The 17,070-nt window shown below is 48.5% G+C and overlaps 1 protein-coding gene across 1 annotated transcript; it reads left to right on the top strand.

Moving 5' to 3' along the window:
• Positions 1 to 523: 523 nt before the first annotated feature.
• On the top strand, positions 524 to 15,086 carry R3HDML (R3H domain containing like). The gene is made up of 5 exons (XM_055266425.2): positions 524 to 899; positions 4,911 to 5,029; positions 7,098 to 7,230; positions 9,855 to 9,970; positions 14,507 to 15,086. Exons 1-5 carry the CDS (start codon positions 639 to 641, stop codon positions 14,637 to 14,639), a joined length of 762 nt encoding a protein of 253 aa, XP_055122400.1. The 5' UTR covers positions 524 to 638; the 3' UTR covers positions 14,640 to 15,086.
• The last annotated feature ends 1,984 nt before the right edge of the window (positions 15,087 to 17,070 follow it).

The raw sequence follows: 17,070 nt of genomic DNA, 5'->3' as shown, positions 1-17,070 counted from the left end.
TTCTGTCCTCCCCCAGCCACATCGTTGCCTCTCTCTCATTCTCTCTTATCTCTTTACCTTTCTATTTCTCATTCTTTTTTCTCTGTAACTCTTTTTTTCTGTCCCCTTTTTGGTCTCTCTTTTTTCTCTGCCTCTTTCATTCTCTGCCATTGGGTTTTCTCTGTGTCTCATTCTCAATTCCTAAATTGCAGCAAAGCAGGGACAAAAGGACCCTGCAATATGCCCTGGGGTAAAGTGGGCCCTGCCCTCTGAGGGCACTGACTAAGCCCGCTCAAGCAGGATTGGTGAAGAGGATGTCTAGGCTGGAGAGGGCTGCTGTCTGTCTCCTGGGCTGGAGGGACAGAGCCCTGGCTTTGAAGTGGTGGCACCATCTCACCCCAGGGCCATGTCTGGATTAGCCACTGTCTGGGCATTTCTTCCCCTTGCCCAACCCACTCAGTCCCCTGGGGTGGAAAGGAAGGGGTGCTGGGCATCTGGACCAGAGCTGCATCTGGAGGTCTTTGCCAAGTTCCCAGGAGGCAGCATCCTCTGGGTCGGCACTGCTGGAGAACGCTCAGGGTCTGGTGCTCTCATGCCTGCCCCTTCCAGGCAGCTGGCTCTGATTGCACAAGGCAGACCTGTGACTCCTCCATCCAGCTATGCCCCTGCTGCCCAGCACCGTGGGCCTGGCAGGCCTCCTCTTCTGGGCTGGCCAGGCAGTGAATGCCTTGATAATGCCTAATGCTACCCCAGCCCTGGCCCAGCCCGAGAGCACAGCTGTGCGGCTCCTGAGTGGCCTGGAGGTGCCCAGGTACCGCCGGAAGCGCCACATCGCTGTGAGAGACATGAATGCCTTACTGGATTATCACAACCACATCCGGGCCAGCGTGTACCCACCTGCCGCCAACATGGAATACATGGTGAGTCACTGTACCTGCCCCCAACCCCCCACAGTGTCCCTTCCGGCAAACGCAGCCGACTCATCTTGGCCTAGAATGACTGGCTTTGAAGAGCTGGACCACTTGCCTGCCTGGCCCCACTAGCCAGTATCTGGGTGTTGACCTGTAGAAAGGGCAGGAGTTAATCTGCCCATTTTACAGATGAGGAAACCAAGAAGGTTGCACAGCTCTTCCAGTGAGTCAGGCATGGGACTACTATGTAAGGGGCGGCTCTGTGCGCCAGGCACTGCACGTGAGTATCATCTCCATTTTCCAGAGGAAGAAACTGAGACTCAGAGAATTAATTTGCCCAAGGTCACCCAGCCAGGATTTCAATCCAGGTCTGCCTGCTGCCACCTGGCATCATCACAACTGTAACCATCACAATTCCCTACCCAAGAATTTTGGCTCCCCACACTGGGGACCTGCAGGGGGTGCGTGGCTGGTGCTTTCTATGCTATTGTCTCTTTACCCTAAGGGTTTGACTGACACACCCACACCATCCTCTGCAAGCCCCTGGAGGCAGGCTTGGAGCAGTGGGGACAGGTACTGGGGAATCTCAGGCTGAGGAAAACCAGCAGCTGACTAGCAGAGGAAGCTGGGATGTCTCCCCTCAAAGAGGCAGGGCTGGTGGCTCTCACTCCAGCCCCCAAGAAGTCAGAGGAGGGCACCAACCTTTTGCTTACAGCTTCTCCCCCAGGGCCACTGTCCAAAACCAGCCTAGAGGGATGGGTTTCCAGCCCACCCAGAGATGTCTCTAGGGAAAGAGTTTGCCAGTCTGCCCCCTGAAAGACCAACACATGCCACTCGATAGCCTGAAAACTTAACTTTTTCATCGTATCCATTGACTTATATTTGGACTACACTTGGAACCAGGCACCGTGCTAAGCCTTGTGGATACTGCTGGGAACTGAATGGACAAGGCCCCTTCCTTCATGGAGCTGACATTTTAGTGGGAATAAGAGAAAACAAGCATGAACAACAAGATATTAATATATATGATAATGTGAGGAGGCAATACGGTGTTGGGAGGGACGGGAATAGGAGCTGGGATGGCAGGCAGCTAGAGCGCAGGGGAGTCATTGACTCACTCATTCATTCATTAGCACCTGGAATGCCCTCCATTTTTCAAACAAATGGCACATTTATTGAGCACCCGTTGTGTGTGTGTGGCACCTGCCTCAACAGGTGTTTAATGATTGCAGGCGACATGGAGCGGAGAGGGTTAGATGTCTCACCAGAGACTCCAAGGAGGGCCTGAACATGTAGGTCTGATGTTTAGCCTGCTCCTTCCCTCAGTTTACCCCTTTGTGGCATGAGGGAAGCATTCCTCTGCTCTCTCTAAAAGACTGAGCCAGACAGCTGGGCGCAGTGGCTCACGCCAGTAATCCCAGCACTTTGGGAGGCCGAGGTGGATGGATCACCTGAGGTCAGGAGTTCCAGACCAGCCTGGCCAACATAGTGAAACCCAGTCTGTACTAAAAATACAAAAATTAGCTGGGTGTGGTGATGGGCGCCTGTAATCCCAAGCTACTTGAGAGGCAGAGGTTGCAGTGAGCCGAGATCCTGCCAGCCTGGATGACAAGAGCGAAACTCCATCTAAAAATAAAAAAAAAAATTGGGCCAGACAACCCTGGGAAGATACCTGGACCCCTCTTTGGATGCCCCATTTCTCCCTCTCTAGCTGACTTCTATTCACAGAATAGGCCCTAGCAGCCCTTCTCTCACTGCCCCAAGAAAGTTTGGCTCCCATTTCTCACTCTCACACTGACCAGGAATGTAATGATCAATGACTTGTTGAAGGCCTTGTTGCCTTGCTACCCTGAGTCCTCAGTGCCTAGAGATGTTGTTTGATATTTTATGAATGAAAAAATCCTATCTCAGAGAATCCCAGGAAGTCAGAGATGGAAGGAAACTAGTATTTTATTGACATATTTTCTGGTTATAAAACTTGGGGAAATCACACGTTGGAAAATTACAAAACTGTTAGGATTAGGAGGGCATTCACCATGTAGTGATGGGGACTAATCACTAAGACAAAAGAGCAAGGTGCAGAATAGAATGCTGCCGGCCGGGCGCGGAGGCTCACGCCTATAATCCCAGCACTTTGGGAGGCCGAGGTGGGTGGATCACAAGGTCAGGAGATCGAGACCATCCTGGCTAACACGGTGAAACCCCGTCTCTACTAAAAATACAAAAAATTAGCCGGGCGTGGTGGCGGGCACCTGTAGTCCCAGCTAGCTACTCGGGAGGCTGAGGCAGGAGAATGGCATGAACCCGGGAGGCGGAGCTTGCAGTGAGCCGAGATCGCACCACTGCACTCCAGCCTGGGCGACAGAGCGAGACTCCGTCTCAAAAAAAAAAAAAAAAAAAAAAGAATAGAATGCTGCCATTTGCCAAAGTATATACAGATGTGTGTGTGTGTGTGTGTGTGTCTATATAGAGAGAACTGCTTGTACAGGTATAGAATATATACCTGTATACAGAGGACAGAAGAAGCAGTGGTGACTGCCTCTTGGGACGGCATGCAGGGTGGTGGGGTTGGGGGAGAAGTATAGGAGAGAGATGAGACTTTCTACTGTTCCTCCTTGGTTATCTATTTTTATTGTTGTTGACATGGAATCTCCCTCTGTTGCCCAAGCTGGAGTGTAGTGGCACAATCTTAGCTCACTACAACCTCTGCCTCCTGAGTTCAAGCAATTCTCGTGCCTCACCCTCCCAAGTAGCTGGGACCACAGGTGCATGCCACCACGCCTGACTGATTTTTGTATTATTATTATTATTATTTTTGAAGACAGAGTTTCACTATTGTTACCCAGGATGGAGTACAATGGTGTGGTCTCGGCTCACTGCAACCTTGGTCTCCCAGGTTCAAGCGATTCTCCTGCCTCAGCCTCCCAAGTAGCTGGGATTATAGGTGCCCGCCACCACACCCGGCTAATTTTTATATTTTTAGTAGAGACAGGGTTTCACCATGTTGGCCAGGCTAGTCTCGAACTCCTGACCTCAGGTGATCCGCCCACCTCGGCCTCCCAAAGTGCTGGGATTACAGATGTGAGCCACCATGCCCAGCCTAATTTTTGTATTTTTAGTAGAGAGGGGGTTTCTCCATGTTGGCCAGGATGGTCTCAAACTCCTGACCTCAAGTGATCTGCCTGCCTCAGCCTCCCAAAAGTGCTGAGACTACAGGCGTGAGCCACTGTGCCCAGGCGAATATCTTACATATTAAAATTATGCATATTTTCACGATTTAAAAAAGCTTTTGAATTAAACATTTTTAATGTTAAAATAAACACATTTAGAAAATGCGGATCGCCAGATGCAATCCACCTGCTTCAGCCTCCCGAAGTGCCCTGTAATCCCAGCACTTTGGGATGCTGAGGCAGGTGAATTGTTTGAGGCCAGGAGTTGGAGACCAGCCTGGGCAACATGGCAAAACCCCATCTCTACAAAAATTAGCCAGGTGTGGTGGCACGCGCCTGCAGTCCCAGCTACTCAGGAGGCTGAGGTGGGAGGATCGCTTGAACCAGGAGGCAGAGGTTGCAGTGAGCTGCGATCGTGCCACTGCACTCCAGCTTGGGTGACAGAGTGAGATCCTGTCTCAAAAAAGAAAAGAAAAGAAAAAAAGAAAGAAAGAAAAAGAAAATACTATAAGTACAATTTAAGAATTAGTTATTTTCTCATCCTTCTGGGTTTGGTCACTTCTAGGGACTGCTGAGAACTCCTGTACGAACACCCTGGGACCTGCTCAGAGCAGAGCCCAAGCTCAGAGTCAAGAGATCTGGGTGTGGACCCCAGCTCTGGTGTGGACTCATGGTTGCCCTTCAAGTTATCAGCGAGCTAAGCCTTAGTCTTCTACTTTGTCATGTGGGTTTGTTGTAGGGTTCCAGGGAGATGGGATAGAAACGGCACCAGGTAAATGTGCATCTCTGGACACGGTTGTGACGATGGTGGCTATTCCCCTGGGGAATTTCATTGCCTTTCTTTCCCCAGGTCTGGGACAAGAGGCTGGCCAGGGCTGCCGAGGCCTGGGCCACCCAGTGCATCTGGGCACATGGGCCTTCACAGCTGATGAGATACGTGGGCCAGAACCTCTCCATCCATTCTGGCCAGTGAGTGACCTTCTGCCCTTCCTTCACTCAGTCATTCAACAAACACTCATTGAACACTTACTCTGTACAAGCTGCTGCACTTGACACTGGGATACAGTGGTGAGCAAGGCAGACAAGCTCTTCACCTGCAGGGAGCCTGCATTCTAGTTAGGAGGGGCAGGCAAAACCCTAACAAAGTTGTGTATACATTGAATTGAGGCAAGTCTTGTTTTGTTTTGAGAACAAACAAGTGCACAGATTGTGGTGGAAAGTGAGGAGGGATTGAAAGACTCAGAAAATAGGATAAGGGGGCTGGGCACAGTGGGTCACACCTGTAATCCCGGCACTTTGGGAGGCTGAGGCGGGCAGATCACTTCAGGTCAGTAGTTTAAGACCAGTCTGGCCAGCATGGTGAAACCCCGTCTCTACTAAAAATACAAAAATTAGCTCAGCATGGTGGCTCATGCCTGTAATCCCAGCTACTCGGGAGGCTGAGACAGGAGAATCGCTTGAACCCGGGAGGTGGAGGTTGCAGTGAGCTGAGATTGCGCCACTGCACTCTAGCCTGAGTGACAGAGTGAGACTGTGTCTCAAAAATAATAAGTCAATAAAATAGAATAAAGATAAGGGGATAAAATAAAATAAAGATAAGTCTGAGAATGGCAAACCCATCCTTCTGGCCTGACCTTCTCACCGCCATTCTGACTCTCAAGTCAGAATCCGGGGACCTTCTGATCTGGGTGGTCTTGGGAAGTTATTTCCACTTTCTAAACTTTCTAAACCTTGGTGTCCCTGTTTGTAAAACAAAATTGTTAGCCTACCTCAGTTCTTTCCAGACTTGCGGATTTCACAGGCCTATAAAATTGCAAAAAGAAATCTGTGAGACTGCCACACAATTGTCAGATTTTTATTTTGCCAAATAAGGATGTTAGAAAAACAACTACCTTCCCATCCTCACCATTCTGACATCACCCCAGGGAGAGTGGGAAGGAATTAAGGCCAGTCCTTTCAAGTGAGCTTAGTGGAAATTCAGGGCCCTGTCTGCGTTTTTTCTTGTCCTTCACTGGTCACAACCAGCACCAGCCTCTGAGAGCCGTGAATGGTCACTCAGAGCCCTACAGAGCAGACATCGGGTGATTCAGTCCTGCCTCCATTTCACTTCCCCTCTCCCCTGCCACTGAACTCTTCCTGCCAGACTCCACCCCTACCCATGGCCACCATTTGAGAGGCTCACAGAGAGAAAAGAAAGCGGTGTTAGAGACGAAGCTATGCTGTCGTAAATTATGAATGTGCATTCTTCCAGATTTTCTCCCTCTTTAGTCATTTATGTACATTTTTATATATTTGTCCCCCTGTCAAATATGTGTGATAGAAAAAGCCCTCAAAGGCCGGGTGCGGTGGCTCATGCCTGTAATCCCGGCACTTTGGGAGGCAGAAGCGAGCGGATCACCTGAGGTCAGGAGTTCGAGACCAGCCTGGCCAACATAGTGAAATCTCATCTGTACTAAAAATACAAAAATTAGCCAGGCATGGTGGTGCATACCTGCAGTCGCAGCCACTTGGGAGGCTGAGGCACAAGAATTGCTTGAACCCAGAAGGCAGAAGCTGTAGTGAGCTGAGATCACACCGCTGCACTCCAGCCTGGGCAACAGAGCAAGACTCCATCTCAAAAAAAAGAAAAAGCCCTCAGGTCCTCCCAGATGGCTTTTCAGACTGCAGAGGTTATCTCTGGGTGACACACCGGTATCTGCCTTTTCCTCACATCTCAGAGGCCTAGGAGATCGTCCGAGGAGCCCTTCCTTTCCTAAAAATGCAAGCTCCCCTGTCAGATGTACCTCCTGCCCGGCCCTCTGTTTAACAGTAACACGTATGCTTTTTTGAGGACTTACCACTTGCCAGGTACAGGGAGGCACTTCATATGGGTTCAGAACATGCCTGTGAGGCAGGGCCACCGCCCTCCTGCTCACAGATAGGAAACTGAGATGGGGGAAAAGAAGCAAAGTGATCACCCAAGGTCACCAGCGAGTTGGCGGCCGAGCCGCTTTTCCATCCTCTCACCCAGCTTCTTCCGTGTCCCCCGCCTCCCCAGGTACCGGTCCGTGGTGGATCTCATGAAGTCCTGGTCTGAGGAGAAGTGGCATTACTTGTTTCCGGCCCCGAGGGACTGTAACCCACACTGCCCCTGGCGCTGCGATGGCCCCACCTGCTCCCATTATACCCAGGTACTCCTCCGTCAGGGCTGACGGCCCCTGGGATAACACATCCTGGTGCCTTAGAAGAAAAGGAATGTGTGGAGCAGAAATGAGAATGCAAACAAAGACCTTTATGAGCTTCTTTTCACCAAAGAAGCATATTCCTGGAAAGTTGTGTGCACAATGAATTGAGGTGAATCTTTTTTGTTTTTGTTTTTTTGTTTGTTTGTTTTTTGAGACAGAGTCTCACTCTGTTGCTGAGGCTGGAGTATAGTGGCGAGATCTCGGCTCACTGTAACCTCTACCTCCTAGGTTCAAGTGAAACTCCGTCCCCCCCCCCAAAAAAATTAAAAGTTATATATATATAAAGAAAGAAAATGACTGGGTGCAGTGGCTCACGCTTGTAATCCCAGTAACTTGAGAGGCTGAGATGGCAGGATTTCCTGAACGCAGGAGTTTGAGACGAGCCTAGGCAACATAGAAAGACCTCATTTCTATAACCTTTTTAAAAATAGTGAGGCGTGCCGGGTAAGGTGGCTCACGCCTGTAATTCCAGCACTTTGGGAGGCCAAGGGGGTGGATCACGAGGTCAGGAGATCGAGACCATCCTGGCTAACACGGTGAAACCCTGTCTCTACTGAAAATACAAAAAGTTAGCAGGGTGTGGTGGCATGTGCCTGTAATCTCAGCTACTCAGGAGGCTGAGGCAGGAGAATCACTTGAACCCAGGAGGCGGAGGTTGCAGTGAGCCGAGATCGCACTATTGTACTCCAGCCTGGGCAACAGAGCAAGACTCCGTCTTAAAAAAAAAAAAAAATAGTGAGGCTTGGTAGCACACACCTTTAGTCCCAGCTACTTGGGAGGCTGAGGCAGGAGGATCACTTGAGCCCAGGAGGTTGAGGTTGCGGTGGACTATGATCCCACCACTGCACTCCAGCCTGGGTGACAGTGAGACCCACCTCTCTAAAAATAATAATAATTTAAAAAGGAAATGAATAGAAAAGTATAGAAAATATGTTGGCTGGCCGGGTGCGGTGGCTCATGCCTGTAATCATAGCACTTTGGGAGGCTGAGGTGGGCAGATCACCTGAGGTCAGGAGTTCAAGACCAGCCTGGCCAACATGATGAAACCCCATCTCTACTAAAAATCCAAAAAATCAGCTAGGTGTTCTGGTGGGCACCTGTAATCCCAGCTACTCGGCAGGCTGAGGCAGGAGAATCACTTGAACCCAGGAGACAGAGGTTACAGTGAGCCACTGCACTATAGCCTAGGCGACAGAGCAAGACTCTTTCTGGAAAGAAAAGAGCAAGACTCTTTTCTGGAAACAAAGGAAAGAAAAAAAGAAAGAAAGAAAAAAAGAAGGGAAAGAAAAAGAAAGAAAGAAAGAGAAAGAAAGAAAGAAAGAGAGAAAGAAAGAAAGAAAGAGAGAAAGAAAGAAAGAAAGAGAGAGAGAGAAAGAAAGAAAAGAAAGAAAAATATATTGGCTAATAAAAAAGAACAAGATCACGTATTTTGCAGGAACATGGATGGAGCTGGAGGCCATTATCCTTTAGCAAACTAATGCAGGAACAGAAAACCAAATACCGCATGTTCTCATGTATAAGTGGGAGCTAAATGATGAGAACACATGGACACAGGGAGGGGAGCAACACACACTGGGGCCTGTCAGAGGGTGGAGGGCAGGAGGAAAGCATCAGGAAAATTAACGAGTACTAGGCCTAATTCCTGGGGATGAAATAATCTGTATGAACTCCCGTGACAGGAGTTTACCTATGTAACAAACCTGAACATGTCCCCCTGAACTTAAAACAAAAGTTAAAAAATCCAAAAAAGAAAAAAAAAAAAAAAGAAGAAACCCAGATACTTTATTTCAAATTATTAAAAACATTAGATGGCCGGGAATGGTGGCTTGCACCTGTTATCCCAGCACTTTGGGAGGCCGAGGCGGGTGGATCACCTGAGGTCAGGAGTTCAAGACCAGCCTGGACAACATGGCAAAACCCCATCTCTACTAAAAATACATAAAATTAGCCAGGCATGGTGGTGCACCCCTGTAGCCCCAGCTACTTGGGAGGCTGAGGCAGGAGAATCACTTGAATCTGGGAGGCAGAGGTTGCAGTGAGCCAAGATATCACCACTGCACTCCAGCCTGGGTGACCGCAAGACTGTCTCCAAATAAATAAATAAATAAAAACATTAGTAACTGTCAAAAAAAAGAAAATATATTGGCTAGTCTGAAGGTAGTGAGTTCTCTCAATTGATTGTCTACAGTCAGTTTCAGATCCAACTCCCTTCTCATGACTGCACTTGACTGAGTGCAGTATGAAATGAAAGAAAGAAGAAAGAAAATATATCACACGTGATAACATAAGGCTAGTGATTCATAAAACCCTTGTTCAAATTGTGTGTATGTGTGTGTCTGTTTGTACACCTGTAACAATATAAAAATTATTCCTTACTGTTGGTTGTAATAAAAAAAAGATTGAGAAACATTATGTTGCAATATAAATGCCTCCGTTTCCTCCCCCAACACCTTGGAACAGGCAGACTGTCTCTCCCAGGAAGACCTCACCTAATGCAACTGTACAACCTCAGGGAGCCTGGGTCCCACTGAGCCCTTCTCATAGCCTCCTCTGTCTCTGTCCTTCACCAGATGGTGTGGGCATCCTCCAATCGGCTGGGCTGTGCCATCCACACCTGTAGTAGCATCAGCGTCTGGGGCAACACCTGGCATCAGGCGGCATACCTGGTCTGCAACTACGCCATTAAGTAAGTGCCTGCACCAAGGCAAAGGGGGCCCTGGGGCAGACGGGTGGGTCCTGAGAATTCAAAGAAAGATATGCTCCATATCCCTTCTTCATTCTAAGTGCCCTCAATACCATATAATTTGGGTAGTTTTTTAAGAGTTTACTAAGGCTGAGCATGGTGGCTCACGCCTGAAATCCCAGCACTTTGGGAAGCCAAGGTGGGCAGATCCCTTGAGCCCAGGAGTTCAAGATCAGCCTGGGCAACAAAGCAAGACTCCATCTCTGGAAAAAAAAAAAAAAATTAGCTGAGTGTCGTGATCATCTGTAGTCCTAGCTACTGGGGGAGGGGTGAGGTGGGAGGGTCACTTGAGCCCAGGAGGTTGAGGCTGCAGTGAGCCATTATCATGCTACCTCACTCCAGCCTGTGCAAGAGTGAGAAACTGTGTAAGAGTGAGAAACTGTCTCAAAAAAAAAAAAAAAAGTCAATTAATAATCCATTTTTTCTTTCTTTTTTTTTTTTGAGAAGAGGCCTTTCTCTGTCAGCCAGGCTGGAGTGCAGTGGCATGATCTCAGCTTGCTGCAGCCTCCACTTCCCAGGTTCAAGCAATTCTCCTGCCTCAGCCTCCCGAGTAGCTGGGATTACAAGTGTCTGCCACCACGCCCAGCTAATTGTTGTATTTTTATTAGAGACAAAGTTTCACCATGTTGGCCAGACTGGTCTCAAACTCCTAACCTCAGGTGATCTGCCCACATCGGCCTTCCAAAGTGCTGGGATTACAGGAGTGAGTCACTGCGCCTGGCCTATTTTCTCTTCTTTTTTTGAGACAAGGTCTCACTCTGTCACCCAGGCTGGAGTACAGTGGCACAATCACAGCTCACTACAGCCTCGACTGACTGGGCTCAAGTAACCCTCCTCACTTCAGCCTCTCAAGTAGCTGGGACTACAGGTGCATGCCACCATGGCTGGCTAACTTTTTGTAGAGATGGGGTCTCGCTATGTTGCCCAGGCTGGTCTTGAACTCCTAGGCTCAAGCAATCCTCCTGCCAAGGTCTCCCAAAGTGCTGGGATTACAAGCGTGAGCTACCCTACCCAGCCCAATAATCCTTTTCCTTTACCCAAGTTTGAGAATCACTGGGAAATAGACAGGACTGACACAGGTGGAAAGACAGTGTTGCTGAAGTCAGTAGTGGAGAATGTGGCTTAGATCTGCCGATACGCCAGCCAAGTAGGCTTACAAATATCTCGCTACTGAATTAGACCTACACATCCAGTGGCAGGTAACACTGGACAGCCAAAGGCCCCTTCTTACAAGTACAGTGCCAGCCCTCTAACCTTACGACAAGAAAAATACAGCCAAGAACACATGCTCCCTGCAGGCAGGCAGATCCCAAAGAAAAGGAAGGAGGAATGAGTGTGCTTAGCTTCTCCAGTTTGCTGGGTGGGAGAGTTTAGGAGATGCCTGCATACAAGCCTCTTGGAAACAGGGAGCAAGCGTAATGAAACTTGCAGACATTACAGATTCTCATAGAAAAGCAAGAACAGGCCGGGCGTGGTGTCTTACGCCTGCAATCCCAGCACTTTGGGAGGCCGAGGCGGGTGAATCACCTGAGGTTAGGAGTTTCAGACCAGCCTGGCCAACATGGCGAAACCTCGTGTCTACCAAAAATACCAAAATTAGCTCGGCATGGTGGCGCATGCCTGTAATCCCAGCTACTCGGGAGGCTGAGGCATGAGAATCGCTTGAGCCTCAGAAGTGGAGGTTGCAGTGAGCCGAGATTGCACCACTGCACTCCAGCCTGGGCAACAGAGCAAGATTCCATCTCAAACAACAACAACAATAAACACAAAAACAAGAACAAATTCTAAGTAAAAATGATATTTAGAATTTCTTTTTTTTTTTTTTTTTGGAGTCAGGGTCTTGCTCTCTTACCTAGGCTTGGAAGTACAGTGGCACGGCCACAGCTCACTGCAGCCTCAACCTCCCAGACTCAAGTTTTCTAGTTTGTTTGTTGACATATCAAATGTTTGAAGCATTGAGTGTTATCAGTATAGTTGTTAAGATTTTTAGCCTCTGGGGCCAAGACTACCAGGGTTCAAATGTGTGATCTTACTTCTCTATTCCTGTTTCTTCATCTGCAAAATGGGAATAAAATAGTACCCAATCTTGGAATTGAGGGAATTGAGTGAGATAACACAGGTAATGCCCCCAGGCTCATAATAAGTGGGGAAAACAGACTGGTTACTATTGTTATTACCAGGCCTAGGTTTGATTCCCCTCTGCAATGCATGTACTAAGTATTTGAATACATCATTTTATCTTGACAGGCTTTGGCCTTCCCCTTCCCCTTCCTTTCTTTCCTTCCCCTTTCCTTTTCCCTTTTTCCTTTCCCTTTTCCCCTTTCTCCTTTTTCCTTTCTCCTTTCCTCTCCTTTCTTTTCTTCTGTCTGGCTCTGTCACCCAGGCTGGAGTGCAGTGGCAGAATCTCAGCTCTGCAACCTCCACCTTCCTGGTTCGAGCAATCCTTACACCTCAGCCTCCCCAGTAGCTGGGACTACAGGCATTCACCACCACGCCTGGCTTATGCTTTGTTTTTTGTTTTTGTTTTTTTTTGTAGAGATGGCGGTCTTGCCATGTTGTCCAGGCTAGTCTGGACCTCCTGGGCTCAAGCAGTCTGCCCACCTCAGTCTCCCAAAGTGCTGGGACTACAGGCATGAGCCACCAGGCCCAGCCCCTTTAAGGTTAATGCTACCTGGCTCACAGAATTTAAGGATTAAAATATAATGTGAGGCCGGGCATGGTGGCTCATGCCTGTAATCCCGGCACTTTGGGAGGCTGAGGCAAGTGGATCACCTGAGGTCAGGAGTTCAAGACCAGCCTGGCCAACATGGTGAAACCTCATCTCTACTAAAAGTACAAACATTAGTCGGGCATGGCGGTGCGTACCTGAGGCAGGAGAATCGCTTGAACCCGGGAGGCAGAGGCTGCAGTGACCCGAGATCATGCCACTGCACTCTAGCCTGGGCGACAATGCGAGACTCTATCTCAAAATAAAATAAAATAAATAAAATAAATAAGCCTCTGTGGTGCCTTGCCCATAGTACATGCTAAATAAATGATGGCCATGACTAGAACTAAGTTATAAACTCTTGGGCGTGGGAAATCGACCATTTTCATTTCTATATCCTTCTACTATAGCGATTGCAACCCTTTGGTTTTTTAAGCAGAACTTTTTTCTAAGTGGTTAAATTAAACAAAAAAAGAACTCCCTGTCATCCCAGGTATCACCACCACCCACTCTCTCTGCCCCCAAACTTCTGAGAGCACCTTTTGAGAACTGTGGACTGACAACAGCTGGCACAAATCTTGATGATCAATAGGTGCTCCAGAAGTGTTTGTTGAATGACTAAATGATCAAATGAGTCCTGTTAGGAAACCAGAAGTGAGTATTGTTCTGAGCACTTCAGCTGATTTCACTCACGGTCACTCAACAATCACGTTTGGAGAAAAAAGATTATATTTCTGCTCAAAGGTGTGTTCATTTAAGGTGGGAGAAAACAAAGCACTGGGGCTTGGCAAAGATAACGAATGCCACAGGCCAGTGGTGAGATTATTAGGCAGCCATGAGCAAGAGCTGGAGGAACAATTTTAGGCTTTGAAAGGAGAAAGAGGGAGAAAAAGGCTGGGTGCAGTGGCTCACGACTGTAATTCCAGCACTTTGGGAGGCCGAGGCGGGCAGATCACTTGAGGTCAGGAGTTCGAGACCAGCCTGGCCAACATGGTGAAACCCCGTCTCTACTAAAAATACAAAAATTAACCAGGTGTGGTGGCACATGCCTATAATCCCAGCTACTCAGGAGGCTGAGGCACGAGAATTGCTTGAACCCAGGAGGCGGAGGCTGCAGTGAGCCAAGATCGCACCATTGCATTCCCGACTGGGTGACAGAGCAAGACTGCCTCTCAAAACAAAACAAACAAAAAGAATAAGAAAATCAACCCTTACAGGGGAGCCACTAATTGACCAGGCACAGTGCTGGGTGCATACATATATGTGATATTTGCTGAATCCCTTAGAGAGAGAGGAGGTTCTTCTCTTGGTTTTACAGGAGAAACCAAGGCTTGCAGGTTGGGCACAGTGGCTCATGCCTGTAATCTCAGCACTTTGGGAGGCTGAGGCAGGAGGACTGCTTGAGTCCAGAAGTTTGAGACTAGCCTGAGCAGTATAGGGAGACCCGCATCTCAGCAAATAATTAAAAAATTAGCTAGGCATGGTGGCATGTGCTTGTAGTCTTAGCTACTCAGAAGGCTGAGTTGGGAGGATTGCTTGACCCCAGGATGTCAAGGCTGCAGTGAGCTATGGGTGACAGAGCAAAACTCTGTCTCAAATAAATAAATAAATAAAAATAAAAAAAGGAAAGAAAAAAAAAGAAACCAAGTCTTGCAGATGTGACTTGCCCCAGGTCCCCAGGGCTGGTCAGTGGCAGTGCTAAGATCTGGACATCTGTGTGAAGGTTACTCACTTAATGCTCCTCTGTCTCCCTGGGACCTTTTCTCTTCCAGGGGCAACTGGATTGGCGAGGCCCCGTACAAGATGGGAAAGCCATGCTCCGCCTGTCCCCCCAATTATCAAGGCAGCTGCAATAGCAACATGTGCTTCAAGGGGCTGAAATCCAACAAGCTCACATGGTTCTGAATTTTCTCTGGGCTTTGGTGCGCCTCCAGCTGGGCCTGACCCTCCATGTCCTGACCTCAAAAAACTGGGTGGAGAAATAATTGTTTCTTTAAAGGATATGAGTTAGAATCACCCCCTATTGAATTTTCCCTCCTAGATTCCCTTTCTTAAATGTCCAACATGAGTCAAAAGAAAATGACCTCCTTGCCTTCCTTCTTTCCTAGTTGCATCTTTCTTTTCTTGGGCCTCCGGGAAAGAGCCCTGCATCTTTCACTAATTCAGTTCTCAGAGAACCAAGGCTGGAAGGCATAGAACTGGCACCTCAGGACCAGGCATAATGGCTCACACCTATAATCCCAGCATTTTGGGAGGCTGAGGTGGGAGAATCACTTGAGTCCTAGAGTTGGAGAACAGCCTGGAAAGCATGGCAATACCCCATCTCTATTTAGAAACAAACGAACAAACAAAAAACCTGGCACCTTGGTTTTGTAACTCTCAGGCTTTGTCAAACCCAAATGACTTTGTCCATCCAATGAAAGGAACTCCACCGGGCGCGGTGGCTCACACCTGTAATCCCAGCATTTTGGAAGGCTGAGGCAGGTGGATCACCTGAGGTCAACATTTCGAGACCAGCCTGGCCAACACGGTGAAACTCTGTCTCTACTAAAAATACGAAAATTAGCCAGGAGTGGTGGCTCGCGCCTATAATCCCAGCTACTAGGGAGGCTGAGGCAGGAGAATCGCTTGAACCTGGGAGGTGGAGTTTGCAGTGAGCAGAGATCCAGCCACTGCACTCCAGCCTGGAGAAAGAGTGAGACTCTAAAAAAAAAAAAAAAGAAAGAAAGGAAACCCGCTTTCATTCATCCCATAACAGTCAACCAGTTTCTGGGCAGCCTTTGAGGACTTGTGATTTGCTCCCTGAGGTGGGCACATTTCAGGCCCATGATTTTAAAAAACATTGAAATTGGCTTGTGGACATCCGCCCCCCCACCCCCACTGCATGGTATTGGAGCCACCAAGGAGTCTAGGCCCCCCTTTTTATAGACGGGTACACTGAGGATCAGAGCAGGGTGTAACTTACCCAGAGCTGCACAGCTTGTCTTTGACGGCCAAGGTTAGAGCTCGGTCTCTCACAGCTCCTTCCTGTTTCCTCGGCTCTCAGAACTGAGAAGCGAAAACCAAAGTTGGCCTGAGGGGACTCTCTCTGGGCCTTTTTTTCTCTTTCTATCTCTGCCTCAGTCTCTCTCTTGTCTACTGTCCGTTCTATCTCTGCCTATTTTTGTTTTGGTCTCTGCATCTCTGATTCTTTTTCTCCCATATAATCTTACTCTCATTCCAATAAACCATTTCCCCTCTCCCCCCCATCCCACCCAGGGATCATAGCACACAAAAGTCCTTTTGTCTCCAGAGATAGTAAAATCTCCTCCCTCAGACCTTGCCCTGTAGCTGGGGCCCACTCCCTGCCTGGCTGGAGAGCTCCTCCTTTGAAGACCCGGGATGGAAAACAGGCCCTTTTCTGTGGAGTCCCTAAGTTGTCCTGGATGGAATGAGTTTTCTCATCCTGTGCATGTCGCCCCCTCCCATTCCATCCCCAATAAAGTCTTTTGAGATCCAGTGTAGTGGCTCTTTCTGGTCCCTCCCTTTCTCGGCTCCCAAGAGGGTCAAAAGACAAGGAACAGGAACTGGGTGGGGGAAGATGGGTGAGAGGAAAACCAGCTCAACTGGAAGACCAGGGGAAGGAACTAACAGCGCTTTGGGCCCCGATCTGCAGAAGGCTAGATCAATGCACAAGTGCATGCACGTATACTATTGCTCCACTTTACAGATAAGATAAATGAGGCATGGGGTGAGTACTAATTTCTAAATGCTGGAAATGAGTGAAATAAGAGAATTAAGAGGTTGGGCGTGGTGGCTCATGCCTGTAATCCCAGCACTTTGGGAGGCCAAGGTGGCAGAGAGCTTGAGGCCAGGAGTTCAAGACCAGTCTGGGCAACACAGTGAAACCCTGTCTCTACTAAAATTACAAAAATTAGCCAAGCATGGTGGGGCACGCCTGTAATCCCAGCTACTCAGGAGGCTGAGACACCAGAATTGCTTGAACCCAGGAAGTGAAGGTTGCAGTGAGCCAAGACTGCACCACTGCACTCCAGCCTGGGTGACAGAGCAAGTCTGTGTCTCAAAAAAAAAAAAAGAGAGAGAGAATTAAGGACACTGTTGTGAGTTCATTGTTCTTAGGCTATATCTTTCCTACTTTATTTTTTGGAATGGGCTCTTGAAGGCAGTATCAGAAATGGAAAACCCAAGAGATCACGTGGAATTCCCACCTTACAGTGGCACTTTTTGCTCGTCTCTTCCCTGGCACGGTGGCTCACACCTGTAATCCCAGCACTCTGGGAGGCCGAGGAAGGTGGATCACCTGAGTTCAGGAGTTCCAGACCAGCCTGACCAACAT

The sequence above is a fragment of the Symphalangus syndactylus genome, chromosome 24 (genome assembly GCF_028878055.3).
Source record: "Symphalangus syndactylus isolate Jambi chromosome 24, NHGRI_mSymSyn1-v2.1_pri, whole genome shotgun sequence".
NCBI lineage: Eukaryota > Metazoa > Chordata > Mammalia > Primates > Hylobatidae > Symphalangus > Symphalangus syndactylus.
Note: the sequence above shows the minus strand (reverse complement) of the source record. Positions and strands in the feature narration are given on the sequence as shown.